Consider the following 19,647-nt stretch of genomic DNA (forward strand, 5'->3'; position numbering starts at 1 on the left):
TTAATTACATAATTTTACATTAATTACATAATTTTTTCAAATTAGAAAATTTTTTTTTAGATAAGGTTAAAGGTTAGGAATTAGCTTGCATCAAACTTTACAAATATGAATGATAATATGTAACAATGCATAAAAAACATAAGAGATATATGGATAAATAAATTACTGTGTCTAAAATATTGTTATCCATCTTTCTCTATTAATTGATTACTTAATCTTTTTATTATAGCAAAATTGGTAAATTATTATCACTGACATTTTAATATTAGATTAGCTGTTTGTACGTAGTCCAGTAAACACATATAATAGTTGTTTATAATATACATATAAGAATAGATTCAGAGTAATTACTAATGTATAATTTTTTATAATTCAATTAATTTAAAAACAATTATAAATACGTTCCGTACAATACTTTCACGCGAATTTCTACTCAGCGTGTACTACTAGTTGCACACATTATGATAATATGTATTATATAATTTAAAACAAGAATATTATCGGTGGTGTATACTTACAGGTGGCACGAAACGTATTAAAGATTACATTAGTTTCACAAATTATAAAGCCCATTATAATATACGAAATAAATAAAGAAACTAAGAAAGTGTGTAAAATACATATTCAATTCAATATTCAATTTTACAAAGGAGGACAACAGTACCGGTAAATACAGGTCCAAAATCCAGTCCGGAGTCCGAAGTCCAAAGAATAAATAGATACACAATGAATGATTATTACTATGTGTTTAATACACAAAAGCGGTTGACATCATCACTTCGTAAATTCATTCACTAAACGAATTTATTTTAACCTCAATGACACAATCAAGAAACGACGAGGAGCGCAACTCATCTGCGCCGGATTCCGGATTTAAACGAAACTATACATACATACACATATATTTCATTGAATATCCTATAGCATTAAATGCATATGAGCAATAAAACAGCTATGCATATTGTAAATATCAAATGTATCCAAAACACTGAACTACTTTCATAAGAATCTGCAGTAATCATTTGAACGAAAATCTCATTCTATGCATTCATGTGGTAATACATAGTAAGGATTAATATCTTATATTCATATTGGTTACAATTGATTACGAATATACAAATGAAGAGCATACATAATAAGAAGTATACAGTGGACTGTAACTGTGAACTATCCGATTGGTCACTTCCTTTATTGCATGAACCTCAATATTTAGACGTTTCTCCAATCCTGTTTTGTATAACAATCGAAGTTCTATTGTACATATTTGATTGTTCTAACATATTCATCAAAATATGATTTTTCAGAATATGCATCCATTGTAACCAAACTGTATCCTACATTCATCCTAATATCCCATACAATACGACGTGAGCTCCCCTTAGTTAGCAGTTGTATTGATTTCTATGATGGCGGCCGACCGGCGCCTGCACCGTCCACACTCGAGAAACCTAAAACAGCTTCTGTCGTGTTTTCCTCGAAATACATTAATGAATTGTGTACAGTGTCTTTTATCTATGTTGTATATTTAAAGATTAATCAGATGTGCATGGCATACATATTACGTGAGTTCCTTTGTTAAATTTGGGACTTATTAACTGCGGAACAACCGACGAAACGGCGAAGATTCGACAACGACGATGATGTTCGTATGTCTGCGAAGTCCTTGACGCGAAACCACCGCTGGTGTTCAAATTCCTGACATGAGTCCCGTGATAATTTAAAAAAAAGACGGTGAGTAATTGTTTCGAAAGGATAAATGGTGGTTAAATACGAAAGAGAAGATTTAAGATGTTTTTGGTTATGTTCTGGGAGGTTCGTTAGTGCGGAATGGAACAGCGTGCCGATCAAAATAGTTATAAGTTATGTGTACATATTTGATTATATAGAATGAATCACGTAACTGTTACACTAAGATTATTAACCCTCAAGTAGAGATTTATTTTGATTATTTTTTTCATTAACATAGATTGTATAACCTTTTAGATCATTTGGTACATAATTTTATTTATTAACCTATTAACCGAATTATAGCTTAAATTACCATACTATACAAATAAATCCAATTTAGCCCATTTGTTCAATGATATATATGTGTTTGTTAGGATTTTTTATGAATAAAAGTGTCCAAGTGTCTATGTTCCTATTATTATTCACTAGATCTTCCCCTAGATTACAACCAATAGATAATGAAGTAGAAATTTAAACTTTTCTCAGAAGCAAGTTGACTGTGGTTAACTTTGGTGTAACTATTTATTTTTACTTTTATTCCCCATTCACTTTTAAGTCTGGTGTAGACTTGGCGAACAATCGCGATCGAACGTCTAGACTTTAGAGGGTTGCGCCAAGTACATATTATATCTTAGATAAAATGCACGTGGCTATTTTTTTACCTTTCTTTACAATATTTCAAATTTTGTGCCGTATTGTACGAAAAATACCTTCTTCATTCTTATATGTTGTATTTTATTCGATATATTTAAAATTTTCTTTTTCTGTTCGCAAATTAACAAGGTTTAACAAGAAAATGTTTTGTACAACTTCTCATCTTCTTCACTATACTATATTCAAATACTATAATTTAAATATTCATCGAATTAAATATTCATTGTTCGCCGAATAACAGTGTATTTGGTCAAACGTAGAGTAAAAGTTAAACATTTATACAACTACAGTTTGTTCCTTTTTTTTGTAGTGACCCTGAGAAAAAATTTTGCTTTATGTAAATGACATTCCGTGAATAGTTTTGATGAATAATTTCGAAGTTTGCTGAATAAATAGTATCTTCTCGCGTAATAAAATTTAACTAACAGAAACATATAAAATGTTGTATTCTAATGATATTTATTCTTACTCAATGTTTTCATTTTTCTAACCTCAAAATCAGTTTTTTAAATCAAGAGTTTGTAGTATATACAGAAGTAATTAATCGTAAACATTTGCGTTATCGAATAGTTGTTTTTTTTCTTTAAGTAACTTTCATTGTCCGGTCACTCGGATAACACTGTAATTTACAAGTTAAACAAATCGCATTTAGGATTAGATGCGTGTGGTATCTCGCCATGCTTGTTGCATTGGGGAGATTTCACTTTCGCTGCTTCTTCAATCTTAACAGGTAAATTCGCGGTTGGAAATGCAAATCGGCCCACGGTGAAATCGGCAGATAGAGAAAGAGTGCTCGATCGAAAAGACAGGCATAAAGCGTAATAACTGATCGATTATAAGTTAGGCTATGTCGGTGGCGTTCATCATTTTGGTTAGATACGATATCAATTGTAGTTGAGGAAATATACATAGAAATTTTATTTATACCCTTTCGAGTTATATAAAGAATAAAAAAAAAATAACTTTAAGGTTACGGACATGAAAATACTAATGACAGCAAATACAAATATTGAAGTAAAAATAACATACATACATATACATATATATATATTTATTCTAGTACATCATTATTTCTGAATTATTTTTAATTGTAACATAAATCTTTTATTCTACAAAAAAATTTTGAGACGCAGTTTTGAAGATTCAAATCGTTGGATGACGGGATAATTTCGAATCTTTAAATAGAATTATCAATAGATTTGAATTTGTTATAACTTTTCTTGTGATTAGAGTAACTTTCACTAAAAAGTTTTCAAAATAATGCAGCACGATACAGCGAGATATAAGGTGATATGTGATTAATTTGTACGATTAGAAAACAAGAGAGAGTCAAAGTACAGTAAAAAAGAAAATAGGTTGCCTATTGTCAGACATTTTTTTTTTAATCAATGTGATTGAAAGTGCATGTGTATACATAACAATTAAATCTTATCGCTTTTCTGTAAAAAGTAATTTAAATATTTAGGTATTGTTAATGACAGTTAATGACGATTTTATCTAGAATCTTTAGTTAAATCTTAGAAATGTAATTGTTCTTTCTATAACATTTGAATTAAATAAATATTAACTAAATCAACACAAATATTATTGCTTCCTCTTAGTTATTTATTTCCATTAATTTAAGCAGTATATATAATAGCATATATAAATAAATATTGATATGAAAGTTCTTGTTATTATTAATCATCGTATATTTCTCGCTATTCTCTTGAATCTAAACATTGACCTGAAAGTGAGGTTGATCGTGGCGAGTTCAAGCAACCGGTACAGAAGAAAGTGCGAGCCAGCCTCCGATCAAATCATGCGTCAGGAAAATGTTGAACAAATTGTCTTCATCGACATATGCATGCGCTGACATTGGCATTAGTTGCAATGAAAACGTAGTTCATTATAAATTTCCTGTCTAGACGAGTCTGTTAATTCGCTTCATGTTACATCAATTGAAAATCTATATTTCCGACATAGTAAATGTTTTTTTTTTTTTTTTTGTTATTTCCATGGACGATCGTTAGAGCATCAAATACCTTTAGAAGCCTTTAAAGAGATTTTGAAAAATTGTTTAAATATAGTTTTGATTTGTCTATTCATATTTTCAATTTGTTACGTTATGTAAAATTTTCTATATTTTGCTAAACAGTTCCAATCAAATCAGTTTTGAATCGTCTTGAAAAATAAATTAATTAATAACCTTAAATATAAAGATAAGATGTAAAGGCCGAGATAAGCTCCAAAAAGAAATAACACCTTGTAATGAACAATGATAAACAAAAGTTACAGTACAGGGTAAATAACAAGATACTGCAAAGCAAGAACTGCTTTCAAAATGAAACTTGTAAAACGTACGTAGTATACAAGATCAATCACCTTTCACCTTTTAAGATACTCACGAGTTGGATGCTATCGGAGATTGCTTTACACGATGTCTATTCTCTCAGATTTCCTTCATTATAATCTGCTTCTATTAATGGCAACGGCTTGTACGTTATAATATTGTATCATTCGCAGGAATCGATATAAGATGACAGTTGATACTATCGAATGTCTATTCGGTGTAGGGGAGGGGTGTTAGACTCTGTTAGTAGATAAACCCGTATCAAAGCAGACATAGTGTTCTCAGAGGATGAAACCTTCTGAATATTGTGGGAATGAGGTAAAATGAAAGAAGATTTTTTAATTTACTTCTTAACTGCAAAAGGAAACCTTTACTAGACATTTATCATGGTTCATTTAATACATACTAATCGAAGCGACAAAAAAGAAATAGCAGAACAGTGAAAGGATTAAATGCTATGGAAGTTAGTAATAACTGTTCATTAGAATTTATAGCTAAAAGAAAAAATAAATTCCTACTTAACGCAATTTTACAGAAGAAATTTTTAGAAACTCAATAAATACTCTCATAACTGAGGAATCAAATCGGCTTCGATTCATGTAAAACACGTATACTATCTCATTATTTCTTCCATAATATATTTCTGTTTTTTTTTTTATTCTTTTCTTTTTCGCACTTCTAATCAAGTATAGTTGTTCGATAACTTGTAAATTCGATCGCATTGGAGGTCTAGTTATCTGTTGGTATGTGTAGATTCCTTCTTTATCATTGGTCTGAATTTTCTGAATTCAATGATGAACGATAATAACGATTTCACGGTTATAACGATCTGAAGAATACTGATGATTTCGACTGATTATACGTGTAGTTGGTTAGCCTCGGGAGAAAGGAAGTGTGGTAACCACTCTCTACCTGACAACTTTTTCCTTCGTTTCGACCGGTCGTTTCGCCGGCAATCGACTATCGCAAGGCTCTGGAAAGCAGTTTCACTGAATCAACTATTTAGATCATATGCCAGATATAATAATTTCAAATTATTCCCCAATAAATAACGATTCGTGTAAAAGTTTTCATTTTTCCATTTCAGGCAATTCGAAATCAAAATGTGTAAATAGATTCGTAGACAATTCTTCGAAAAATATGACGGAATTTTAATGTTCGTAGTAATCTTTGATCATTTTGTGATATCAATTTTGAAAGGAATAAGGAATTAATAAGGGAATAAGGACAAAGGAATCTTGTGTCTTTATATTTGAAATAAGATAGATTGTTTAGAATTTCATTTTTTTATATTTAGATATACGTTACGTTTCTTTTAGATACACATATTTTTGTTCGGCTTTAGGCGAGTAATCATGTACGTATGTTTGATTACAAACAAAAATATGTGTATCTAAAAGAAACATAACGTATATGTAAATATAAAAAAACTAATATGTACTCTTTGTTGCATTATAATTATGTAATTACTATAGGGAAATAATTGCGAGTTCTTTGAAATCTGAATACCACATTTTGTACTAACAGGGATGATTTTCAAATGTAGACTAAACTATTCTTTAAAAATTTAGAACTATTTTTTAAGACCGATTTCACATTTCTATAAGTAGTATACATCAAGATTCTCCGCTACCGCCGCACCGACTGCGCTTCTGATGTTATGTAGTTTCTTACTACTAGCAGTGAGGTTAGAGTTCGTATGTTCTACAACACAAGTACAGTACAGTATAACACATCCTACACATATCAAGATTGTGAACATTCTTTTCATCACTTTTATGTATACATATTTTGTCGGCTGTATGCTTATATTTACTACTTATTTTATCGTAAATTGTTATTTCATTCGTATAATATAGAAGACTAAGAATCATAATGATGTAAATCAGACCACTGCCATTTTTCGTAACGATATAATATAATTTTCGTATAATATTTAAGATATAAAATTTCGAGTTCTTTCCTTTAAACAAATTGCAGAAAGATCTAAATAAACTATCGTTTATCTAAATAAGCTGCGTGTAAAGATTGCATTTCGTAATTCTGATAACGACGGAGGGTGACGATTTTTAAACAATGAAATATTTACGATCGGTTCTCGGGACGTTCGTAACAGTCAACAAATATTTAACGAACATAGTTAAATATTAACTCTTTGAATCCACATACATTTCGCAATATTTATTTCCGTGATACAGGTATCCACGAATTCGAAGTATGCCAGTAGACCATATTCTCGCGGCACGTATTACATATATGTATAACTTATAGAGATAGATATTCCATTTGTCGATGCACGCGCCGTCGTGGGAATAATCAGCTTATATGATTTAATTCCATTATTCAAGTTAAGATAACCGATTAATCATCGAATTTTTTCAATAGTTATTAAAAGAAAGACAACGAGATCATGAAATTTTTATGATATTAAAGATAATAAACATGAAATTAATAAGACGTTAAAAATGATATGTTTAAGTCATACAAAACTGTAGTCAGAATAAAATATACTTTTGCTGTGGTGTAGTAACTAAATGTTGATATTTACTTCTACTTCATTGTCTTTTCTGGAACATTATCTGCCCCTAAGCAAGTGCATACATTATTCTGATACAGAATACAAAATTACTGCTTCTTGTTTATATGACAATAGTATTTGCATATTACTTGCTTATCCCTAATATAATCTTGTCATACGTTTCCCAACAATTAACCAGCTGTCTGTTCACTGTTAATTTTACGGGTTATATGAATTAGGAATCGCAATAATTTTAACGAACCAAAGTGTATCGTTAAAGCAATTAAACGTGTCATTTTTAATTAGAAAGATATGAATTTTTAATGGAAACATATAAAGCGTTCAATTAACCTTTTTCCAAAATCTCCAAATAAAAGAATTTTAGGGAATTTCAGAACGTCGGAAGAATTCATTTGTTGTACTATATGACAAAGATAACCTCAATTTAAAAGAGAGACTAGCTAAAAAATCCTGGACTTGAAGAGTTTTAGAAATATATAAATTGGAGAAATTTTTATTATAAAAAATTGGGATAAATCAGAGTTCTATACAAAGTAGCTGACGTAGAATGTGTTGTGGAATCTAAGTCCAACTTTCTCTTGTAATTTAATGAGAAATGCGGGAATCTGAGAGCATGTAGTTTATGTGTCCTGGCACTAATAAACGTACGTTATATTCTTAAATGTTCTGACGTTCAATTGGGGCATATACCCGATTGTGATGTGCAGAATAAGCGTTGATACTATGTAAATGTTTTTTTCAAAACATGAGTTTTCGATTCGTACATATATGTATCTACATACATATATACATGTACAGGAAAATTAGGAAAATTGTAGGTTAGATATACACATATATGTATACATATTTATAGGGAAACTGGAGGTTAAATTAAAAAGTGGTTAAGGCTAAGATATATTTGCTTCTGGTAAGATATTTTACTAGGAAATTTGGTCACGTCATATTATGCCTAGAGCAGTATACTAACTCTCCTAAACTTATGCATCCTAACTCTCCACATTCTAGACGGTTAAGACTTCTCGTAGAAGATGTCCAACAATTTTGTATTAAAGTGTTAAGTAATGAAAAAGATATTGGTTATAAATACTGGTAAATTTTACAAAAGTTAATTTTCTCCAAAATGAAGTTTCATATCAAAGAAATGTATTTCATATTTTTCATTCGTTTTTGCGTAAAGATCACGATACATTGCATAAGGATGAATGTGTAAAATGTGTAATAATTTTGAAATCATGTAAAATATTTCCTCGAGAATTGCAGCTTTGATGACAAGTATACCGCTTAATTCGCAAATTTTATAGGTTATAAAAATGCAAACGCTATTGCATCGTCATCGATTAATTTCACAAACAAGAACTGTAGCGTTCTAATTACGAGATCTTTAACGTCATTTGTTTGCAATGAAAGTAAGAACTTAAATTCAAAACTTATCAACAAAAAAGTTATCATGTACAAGATTAAAATGGCGTAGAAAATGAACAAGAGTACTTTATGCAGGAAATACGATGTATAATTAAGCAAAGCATTATATTTTCACGGTTGCAAAATATGTTTAGAATGAAGTCTCGTGATAGTTTGTTAATTGCAACTTTCTCTAATGTGATATCAGATTTACAATATAGCAAACACATAGTTTAAAGAAACAGAGAAAATAATCGAAGAGGAACAACATCACATTTGTTATATTAATCGTTTCATAAGTATCATTTTTTTTATTACTATAATTTTTATGAAATATTAATCCCTCTATATGGATTACTCAGTTTATTATAATTATTTCAAACGCTTTTGCTTATACTTTCACTGCTAATAATGAGTGTTATTTCGAAAAGTAAACACTGTAATTAATGAAATATTTTTATCCAGATTGCACACTATTTTTTAATTGATATCAATGACGTTTCTGCTACACGTATAATAATTGAGTTTTATATTATCACATCTTACATCTTTATAATAGCTATGTATTTCATTATCAATAGTAGTGGCACTTGCTCTTGGGCTATGCGTACGGAAGAGGGAAAGAAGTAAATCCGGATGAAAGTTTGCTCCGGGCGCAATTGGGTTCCATTGATCTCATTTTGTCCGTGCAAACAACTTTTTTATTTTTACCAATCCTCATTAACCACGTGCATTATTATAATTAAGGTTATGAACCATTGCGATAACACATAAAGAAAATTATCTAATTTTTAAGGAAATTTGGAAAGACAAAATTCATCAAAAATTGTATTTTGTATTTTATTAATCTTCAAATAAATATTTTATAAATGAAAGTTTTGATCGAAGTTTCATATGAATACAAATGAAGAAAGTTTTGTATGAATAACTGTTTTAATTCAAGTATGTACTTATTCAAGTGAGTCTTTATAAAAGTAGTCATTTAAATTATATAAATAACGTAATAAGTATAAAAATTTCTGTTTTGAAATATTGAAATTCTATAAAATAAGAAAATATCTTGCGTGTGTATGTTTTTGATAGATTATCTAAATCTTTTTAAAAATATTTCAAGTACAGCATAAGATCTCTTAAATCCTTAAAATTATTAATTTTAGATCGACAAGTCTAGGGTTATTTTCGTATTCCGAAATTCGATTGATTGATTAAATAACGATGCAACGGAACTTCTGCGTGAACGAGCATTTTCTTGACCGAGATAAATACCAGGCCGAGCGAAAAAGAATGAAGCCGAAGCGCGAAGAAAAAAGCACAGACCGGACTGCTGTATACTATACGCGTGTACGCCGACGAAAGTAACCGGCCACGCTTTCTCCTTCTGCAGTCAGATTCCTTTAACTGTTTCTTTTTTGTCTCCATTTCCTCCTCCGCCTCTAACTTTTGTCAGAGCACGAGAAAAAAGGATGGGTCAATGATAGTTATGGACATGATGGACATTCACGAGTCAAGCTTTGAAATGCCTACAAGTGACTTAAGAGGTTATGTAGCACAACAATGAATAACATTGTTGTGTGTAGCACAACAATAATTAAATTTCTTTAATCGTCTTTCTTTCTTTTTAACTTTTTCAATTAAGCTTAAAAATCTAACTCAAACTATAAAACATTTACAAGTGATACTGTATTCTTTAAGAGGTCATAATTGTTATGAAAGCATTATACAATAATTGTGTTATAATGAGAGTAGTAATCAGGAGATAAAATAAGATTTGAAAAAGAAATAGATACATATATACATGCACACATAACTTGTAACACTTACGTTACATTATAGGAAGATAAATCGCTTTCATCATTATCATACGGTGTTAGATACTAAACAGAAAATTAGACATTAATCATAACAAAAAGAAATTGGCTTTTGGTTCCAGTAGACTTCTTTGCTTCTAGCAGAGGAGTGTTAATTTATATTGTACTTTTTAGTTGTAATGTGGTCTATGCATCGATTATTGCAATGCATAACTGACAGAAACATTCCAATCAGTTGACCCATTAAATGTCTATGAGATAAATCGAAATTGGTTTTTCCTTACCTCCGTCTACGGATTCCTCGAAAGAAGCATATGCTTCCTGTTCAAATTCATCCATATTTCATCCAATTTACGTTAGACAATTAATTAATGTTATATCCTTCAAATTAGGGTACAAAAAGTAGGATTATGTATTTAACGATTTTTATATCAAAGAGATTGTGACAATTGCGAATTTCATGAATTATTTCTCTTTTTGGGATTTTTTAAGTTATCTTCGAATAGCTGCAGAATTTTTATCTAAATGCTAGTTGGCTTGGGTTAAGTTTTATCCCTCTTTTTTACATTTTATAATTTATCTGGGGCGGATGTAAAATATTTATTTAAATGATGTTCCAAATTGTGTAGTTGGTAGCTGGATATTTATGTAAATAGCGAGAATAAATCTTTTTTAAATTACTTGCTATATGATAAATGGAAAGGCAACTTAACTTGCTATTCAAATATATTTATAATGCAACAAAACACGTGGGTTTGTGATACGAAAATTTAATAGATTTTTTAGAAAACGTAAATTTTCGTCTTATATTGAGAAATAAATGAATTTATATTTGATTTTAAATGGCTAGAAAATGTTTCCAAGTAAGAGATGATTAAGAATTAGTGTATTTAAATATTCGGAAACGTGTTTTACGGTTAAAGGAGGACCACTGACCTGTTTTAAATCATCACTCGGAAGACGAGTTTTATGTTGTGTATCGCTTTCTCTTGGACCCATATTTACATCTTCACATCTGCCTGCGTGACATCTCTTAAAAGTCTCGTAAATAACTCTATGCATACTTCTATCGACGCTTATACCGTTTTCATTCTTAATTTTTAACAACAAGAAAAGCCAATGTTTATCTGAAGCTATTCAACAGTCTCCCTTAAACTGAACTTAATTTCTCATCGCGCACTCACCCTCCTGTAATGGTACCATTTTGTACCACTTCCTTTCCCTTTCTCTCGATCAGCAAGCATCTCCACCTGTCAAATTATTCAACCAAAAACGAGAGAAAAAACCCCGGCCGAACATCCTAACCTTCACCTCGGAATCGAGGCCACGAACGAAACAGTCGTGTAACCAGTGCTCTCGAAACCTATCCGGTTGTGATTCGATCTGTCAGCCACACACAGCGTTGTCGATAACGTTCCACAGTGGTATACAAAGTGGCAATTTCATAGCCAAAATCCAAGTTTTTGAAACGTAACATGGACTTTGGTCGGTCATCATAATAACGATTTCTTTTGCGCATCCAATCTTTTATAGGGCACGAATTTGTTTGTGTCAACGTGTTTCTTAATAATATTAATCAAACCCAAACCAAACCGATATTCAATTCATTCTGTTAATCAATCACTTGCCGATGCATGTAAATCATAAAACATACATAAGTATGTGTCTAAATAAACTGCACAATATGCGTAAACTTTTTATGTATAATGTAAATAATGATCTCCGCATCTTAAAATTAATATCTTTGGATATTTGGATCATCAAAGCAGTCATACGTGTTGTAAAAAAAAAATCACAAATTCGATGTTTTCCAAAACGAAGTTCAGCCCAGATTTGTCTTGAAAAAAGATATATATATATATAAAGACATTTACAATTTTGGCGACGAAGTGCCACTTCTCAAAGCACTGTACATTCGAAGAACTAACACTCCCCTCGATTATAGCTCCCTCATTCGCTGTGACACTAGAGGGGAGAGGAAAGCAAACGAATCGCGCGGGGTGGGACACGCGCCTTCATCGTTTTGACCGATTCCAAGCGATCTATCCCCACGGATTCGATATAATCTTCGAAGTAGCGGAGGGGTTTTGGCCTCGTTTAACGTTTCACGTGCCGATGAAATCGTACCACCTCCGGGAACGTGAGGTTACCACCAGCAGGAGAATCAGCAGACGGACGACACCAAAGTTATAAAGTGGACCAGAGAAGAGGCTACAAGGCGCTGCCACTTTGCCGATCGCCCTCGTCGTATGACGATCCTCTCCTCGTGTGAACGAGTACAAGCACCGATTCCTAGCGGCACCTCCGCTGGTGTCAGCTGTCCGACAGTAGATTTATTAAAACGTGTCATGTCACTTTGACAAAACCGCGATTGCGTGCAGGAGAGTAGATCGCAGAGTAATCGTAGAGGCGCTAGTGACTATTTGTTCTCGATATATACGATATTAGACCGCTTTTGTATAATATTTAATCGTATTTGACGTTCGTCGTTGGTGTGTGCGGGGAAGACAAGGATCACGACGGTATCGCCGTTAGCTTCTTGACGATCAGTAGTATACGAGGTAAGAAACTCTGACCTTCTTGTGCTGAAATCTATTCAACTACTCTTTGAAAATTCAACTTTATGTGCAAGTGTGAAAGAAAGACTTTAACTGGAGATCCTGTGGAAATTTATCTGGAAAATATGTGATTTTTGGGCATTTTTGAACAAAAGTAAGTCTCTATGAAAGTTTTGGATCCTGTTTCTGAAGTTCTAAACTTTCTGAAATAGAAAAAGAAAAATTAAGAAAAATTATAAATTCTTATCTTTTTTTTTTTTGTACTCCTATAGGGCATGTAATTTAAACATTTTTTGGGAGAAATATAGTTTTGATTCAGGTGTTTCTAATGGAGTTTTGGATAGAACTCTAGATGAGGTTCTCAATGAGGTGTACTTTTCCTTTGAAGAATTTGTAATTGTTTTTATATCCTTCATCAAAGATTGAAAGAAGATCAAAGAGATTAACAGAAGAGTAGTTGCTAACGTTATGTTATAGTAGACTGTCCGAGGTAATGTGAGACGAGTCTATCTCGGATAATAGAACAAATTATAAATATTGGAAAAGTCTATTAGTATTCATAAACCGTATAACAAAATCGTAGAAAACATTTTAATAATGCAACTATATAATGTTTTGATAAAATACATATATTTAAATTTAATTATTTACTCGGTTGAAAGTTTAATTAAATGCTTTCACAATATTTGTCTATTTATACTTTTGTACTTTTCGTGTTAAAATCGTTTAAAACTTTGAAAAAGATGCAGTTATGCTATAATTCAAAGCACCTCAGATAATACGGAACTTCGGTTAAACCGAGCTTTTTAAAAACTTTTTAAAAAAAGAATTAAATTTCACTAACAGAAAAATGTAAATACCAAAATTAAATAAGGACGAAATTAACTACTATGTGAAGAAATATATTTAAAGAAAGAAAGAGAAACGAATGAGAAACGATACATCGTAAACGAGGATGTCTAGAAATTAACATATCGTTCGACAATGAACAGCTTGTATCATGTGTCGATTGTGAGATATCCACGCCACATTCCATTGCTTACAGCAAATAAACTGGTCTTGTAGGTAATTTCACTCAGCTTCCAGAGATTACAAATTGATTTATCAGAGAGACTTTCTCCCGAGAAATCATTCGCTCGTTGCTCGTACCAGCCATTTGAAGATCAGTGACATTGTAGCTGCATGTTCTGCCAACGATTAATAAAAATCACAATTTATTTTCTTCAAAATCACATAAAAACGTCGGTTCGTTCCAATGGTTTAATCATAAAGGAAGTAACTGTTTTAGAAGAAGTTGTAACTTCTTTTTTCGAGTAATTTAACCTCGATGATTGGCCGTATTTGTTTCTTTAAGTGAGACTCAAAAATGATACTTTCGGTGAGTGAATGTAGAAATTGGATGAAGCGTTGTATGGTAGTTCCAATTGCAGCATGCCATATACGCGGTATCTTACAATAAAACGATAAATTCGAAAGTGAAATGATTATGTATATGAAAATAAATCCGAAATATAGAATAAGGCTTTCTAATGTAAAGCTTCGTTTTCAAAGAAATTGAATTTGAAAATTTTCCAAATATGATTATGCATAAATAAATTTCTACTGACGCTATTACTGTTAGTCCTCCGTCTGCAACCTTACGTTTACTGACGCCGTTTACATATTAGATCGTTTAAATCCACGCAGTTTTTCTCAGGTTTTTGTTTTGAAAATCCCTCAAAATTCTTGAATACTCTCCCAAGTCTCTAGAATATCATCCAATAGCTTTTATTTGCTACATGTTACCTTAATTTTTTTAAGCAAAGCAAAATTAAAACAAAAATATAGAAATAATGAAAAAGTGTTTAAAATTATTGATCGAAAATGACCTAACATGCAGATGGAGGGTTAATTATATGTCGATAAATAATTAATTTTCCGATATTGGACGGTTTAAATATAAGCAAAATTTTCCATCCCTTAATAATTCTATAAAATAATGAACGTGAAAGAAAATAAAAAATCTTATACAAAGAGAAACTTTAATATCAATATCTATGTGACAATAATTCTATCATATTTTCTTATATATATATATAAGAATATATATAAGAAAAAAATATACATATATATATTTAACAAAAAATCAACAAAACTTCAAAGAAATAGTCGAACAAGTTTCATTAACAAGAAATATGAAAACAGCGTCAGATTTCGCGGATTCAATCAACGCTCCATAAGATGGTTTAATTAATGCAAAATGAAAGTTAAATTTGCCATACCGGGGGGAGAATATGCACTTGCACTTGCTACAAGTTCACGGCGAAGTTAAACCGCAAATGAAAGTAGACATTCCTAAGTTGCTGTCGGAGCATCGACCGAACTCGAAACCCGAGCTGTTCGAAAGATCCAACGAAACGTGTTTTCCCGCAGACGATTAGGGAGATAGCGTTCGGTTTGACAGGTATAACGTGAAAGTTACATATGACGTTTCCAACTTTAAGTGAACGGTCGGATAACGCGCATAGAAGTTGCTCATTAAGCGTAGGATAATGGCGGTAAATCGCACGTGCACGACCGTGCGCACGTTCAGCACAGGAAATCTTTGATTCATTTTTATTATAATCATTCGTTTAGTATGTGTACCGTTTTATCGGTCTCATGAAAATTCTGCCGTAATTACAAAAAAGTTATGGAATTATAGCTGACTATTATAGTAATTAAATATTCGTTTTCTAGAATACGAATATAAATTAAAATAGGCATGATAATCGTTTGTAATTGGAGATAAGCTTATATATGAGCTTACAGCCACTGTCGTGAAATGCATTATAATTTACATTCAGTTTACTTTTTGTTAAAAGTACACTCCAATCTCGAATCTGGAATTATTCACAAGTGCAATACGATTTAATCTTGTTTCAGGCAATGGCAAGCTTAATTAATTCCACAGCAACTTTAATAAATGATGCCTACAATTACTACCTCTGGACGCTATCCCTTGCCGGTAAACAGCCATATTAAAATTATAAATACAATTTTCTTTCGATACTAAATAAAAAATGCATTATTTCAAACTCTAATGTACCTAATTATTATAATTTAATAATAGTTTAACAAGTAAATTTAGTAACTACGCATTTACAGATGAACGAACGAGAGGATGGCTTCTGGTCGATTCGCCAAAACCTACATTGATATACACTATGTTGTATTTACTCATTGTATGGGCCGGGCCAAAGATCATGAGAAATCGAAAAGCCTTCAAGTTAACGTGGGCACTCGTTCCATATAATCTTGCGATGGCCTGTCTTAACGCGTACATCGCGATACAGGTACATTGTTTTCGCTATTAAGGGTTGGTTATGCATTCCATGATTCTGGTATCTTAATTTGTCATATTTATTGTTTGCAGTTATTCGTAGCTTCCACCAGGTTACGTTATAGTTATGTGTGTCAACCGATTAGGCACGTGACTCGTCCAGACGAATTACAGGTACATACTAATACAAATTTTTTAATTTAAATTTAATTGATTGAAAAATAAAATAACAATTGTTTCTGTTCTGTTCTGTAGATTGCTCATGCAGTCTGGTGGTACTACTTTAGCAAACTTTTGGAGTTCTGTGATACGTTTTTCTTTATCTTGCGGAAGAAGGATAATCAATTAAGCTTTCTTCATGTTTACCATCATTCCACTATGTTTTCGTTGTGGTGGATTGGTATCAAATGGGTTCCAAGTGGATCTAGTAAGTATTTATCTGTGTCCAATTCTCTCCAAAAAATTATAGAGATATAGATAACTGACTACATAAATACGTAACTTGCCACTTGTGTCATCGATTATAATTTATTTCGAGTTAAACTATCCTACCGATCGATGTAGTTTCTAGGCACTTTTATTTACATATTTATTTTTTTAATTGCAATATTCAAAAAGAAAACTCATTTTAATTAAAAATAGCATCGAAATTAAATATAAAGTAAAAAAATTCATTTATTAATCATTGTTAATTTCAAACTTGAATACTTAAATATATCAATCTATACTGCTTTATAGAATGAGCTAATCCAGTCAATAACTTTTTTTATTTAAAATTAATATTCGAAGCGAAAACTTGTTTATATTTCTCATTAAATTTTGAAACGCAACTATTCGTCCACTTTCTCCTTCTTACTTCTAGACCGTTCAATGACTGTTTAAATGAATATCATTGCTAAAATACGATAAAAGTATAAAATCTGCTAATAAACATCTGCAATAGAATATCCCACGTTAATTACTAACATAACCACTTTTTAAATAGCATTAAATGCAATGTTATTATATTATGTTATCGTATTATGACTAATATGTAATTCATTCCATTGCAGTAAAGCTTAAACTTGAACCGTATTAAACAATATATTTTCTCTAGATTTGTTTAAATTATACACATTAATTCCAGTCATGCTAATCGATGAATCCAAGATTTTACAGAAAGTTCACGCAATTATAGGAAATTATAATATCTCTTGGTTTATGTACAAAACATATCATAATGTTTCTAGACATTTATGAATTACGAAATTAGGAGGGAAATCGTAGGGTCTCGTTTTCACTAAAATAAAAAATATTTTTTGGAGTATATAATCACATGTGTATTAAACTTTTTAATTTAATATGTATTCCTTTTTTCTTCTCAACTTGTTAGAATGAAATGTTTAATTGAAAATCCTTTTTTTCTAGCTTTTCTGCCAGCCATGGTGAACAGTTTTATCCATGTCCTCATGTATTCATACTATGGTTTAGCCGCATTGGGACCCTCTGTAGCTAAATATCTCTGGTGGAAGAAATACCTGACGATTCTTCAATTAATCCAATTTACTACTGCCTTGATCCTCGGCATCAATGGGATTCGGTCAGGATGCGATTTCCCACTCTGGATGCAGTATGCTCTTGTCATTTACATGGTCTCTTTCATCGTTTTATTCGGAAATTTCTACGCTAAAGCCTACATTGCCAAGGTAAATTTCTTGGAAGTCTCCCTATATTGATACGAACTGCAATATTAACATTTCTAATAATAATTTTTTAGGGTAAACAAGCATACGCGGAAAGACAGTTAGAAAAAATGAAGGCGGATACGCAATTGAAGAAAAAAATTACCGGCGCAGCTATGTGTAACGGAAACATTACGAATGGACACGCCAATGGATATGCGAATGGTGTATCTAAGAAAATTCAATGAATAATACACTCCTAAGTCCTTCGTTAAGATATTAAGATCGCTCGAACTACGGTATATTTAGTTACAAAATAAAAGTGAACGGAAATTCTTGAAAAATAATTCGATCGATAACTTAGAACTGGAAGTTATTTGACCAGAATCTTTAGTTCTTGCAACTGCCACTTTGTTCGTGATGAGTGACGTTCAGTAAACTATACTTATACATATATCGTTGCAGAAAGATCGAGTTTAATAAAAGAAACCGATATTTCTTTGACGAATTAAGGTAAACGCGACTATAAACTTACCGGCCTGCGATTTTTTAATTCTTGGATCAGCAGCACAAAGTTCAACGGATCGCTGGTCTAAGGTATTGTAAATACAAATTAGTCGAGTATATTAGCAGTTTAGTCGTCAGTAGGCGAATTACATAAGATCCAGTGTGATCAATTATGATAACGTTATATAAGTTTAAACTAAGCGATCTTTTATGTTCGACGGTTCAAATCTGCCTTGTAAAACAAAAAAAAAAAACGAAATGAAACAGATCGTCGTGTCGGAAACTGCCTTTAGATTTTTCTCTCAGTAGATCTAAGGTTAGAATTCAAATATGACGGTCACGTTGAAGTTGTAAGTACCAATATTTGCACATTTGACGTCTAGTTAATGCTGAATCGTGATATTCGAGTATGTTACAGTCTCTCTTTGAATAAATGGAAAACAATATTCTAACACGATCATGAATTAGTATTCATGAAAATGTAAAGAATTTGAATTTAAATTTTGTTGTTATATATCTAAGATTATCTTTGTACATTATTTAATGATATTTTTAATGAATATGATTTTTTTGGAGTAACAAAAGGTATTCTTTTATTAGTTATACTCGAAGATTTGTTTGTTTAATAACAAACTAGTAGTAATGTCCATCCTTTCGTTCGAATTTAATTTGTTTCGTTCGAAACAAAAGCTGATTCACTATGTCAATTGGTAAGATATTGATAAGTTAGATAAATATTTATACAAAACGTTTTTCTACAATTAATATTCCACATACAGATATTAAATACACATAATAAATTAATTGCGTGCAAAAAATTTTATACGTTCCAACCAAAAATATCAAAACAATAAGACTTTTTATACATAAAGACTTTCTAAAAATTTGGATGTTTTATTACACAAACGAATAACTCGTCCGTGAAGACATAGATTATCGCAAAACTTTTACAAAATAAATGATCATGATCGTTTGTAAAAATTAATTAGAATTGTGTAGGCATGTTTGTTTATTTAAGCTATTTCTAAACATTATTAGTCAACAAAACACTGTTAATACATTTTATTATTGGCGTAATATGTAAAGAACATTGCAACTGTTATAAAAACGGCATTGCTGTGCAATGCAAAAAACTAAAAGATGCATTATGTTTATTTC

At 31.2% G+C, this 19,647-nt stretch overlaps 1 protein-coding gene across 2 annotated transcripts; it reads left to right on the top strand.

The window, feature by feature from the left end:
* The first annotated feature begins 1,422 nt into the window (after positions 1 to 1,422).
* On the top strand, positions 1,423 to 19,152 carry LOC139989130 (very long chain fatty acid elongase 4). Of its 2 annotated transcripts, none has more exons than XM_072007144.1 (7): positions 1,423 to 1,731; positions 15,925 to 16,006; positions 16,147 to 16,334; positions 16,415 to 16,495; positions 16,577 to 16,748; positions 17,729 to 18,006; positions 18,078 to 19,152. In XM_072007144.1, the coding sequence occupies exons 2-7, from the start codon at positions 15,928 to 15,930 to the stop codon at positions 18,228 to 18,230; spliced, it is 951 nt and encodes a 316-aa protein (XP_071863245.1). In that variant the 5' UTR covers positions 1,423 to 1,731; positions 15,925 to 15,927; the 3' UTR covers positions 18,231 to 19,152. The 2 variants fall into 2 exon arrangements, with proteins under 2 accessions (XP_071863245.1, XP_071863236.1); XM_072007135.1 differs by lacking the exon at positions 1,423 to 1,731 and adding an exon at positions 12,572 to 13,023.
* Positions 19,153 to 19,647: the final 495 nt, after the last annotated feature.

Source organism: Bombus fervidus, chromosome 1 (genome assembly GCF_041682495.2).
Source record: "Bombus fervidus isolate BK054 chromosome 1, iyBomFerv1, whole genome shotgun sequence".
NCBI classification, from domain to species: Eukaryota; Metazoa; Arthropoda; class Insecta; order Hymenoptera; family Apidae; genus Bombus; species Bombus fervidus.

Excerpts from the sequence above, each read along its gene's own strand:
- LOC139989130 (XM_072007144.1), top strand. The coding sequence starts at position 15,928 with ATGGCAAGCTTAATTAATTCCACAGCAACTTTAATAAATGATGCCTAC. Across the intron at positions 16,496-16,576 it reads CTCGTCCAGACGAATTACAG|ATTGCTCATGCAGTCTGGTG; the intron begins GTACATACTAAT and ends TCTGTTCTGTAG. Across the intron at positions 18,007-18,077 it reads CTAAAGCCTACATTGCCAAG|GGTAAACAAGCATACGCGGA; the intron begins GTAAATTTCTTG and ends ATAATTTTTTAG.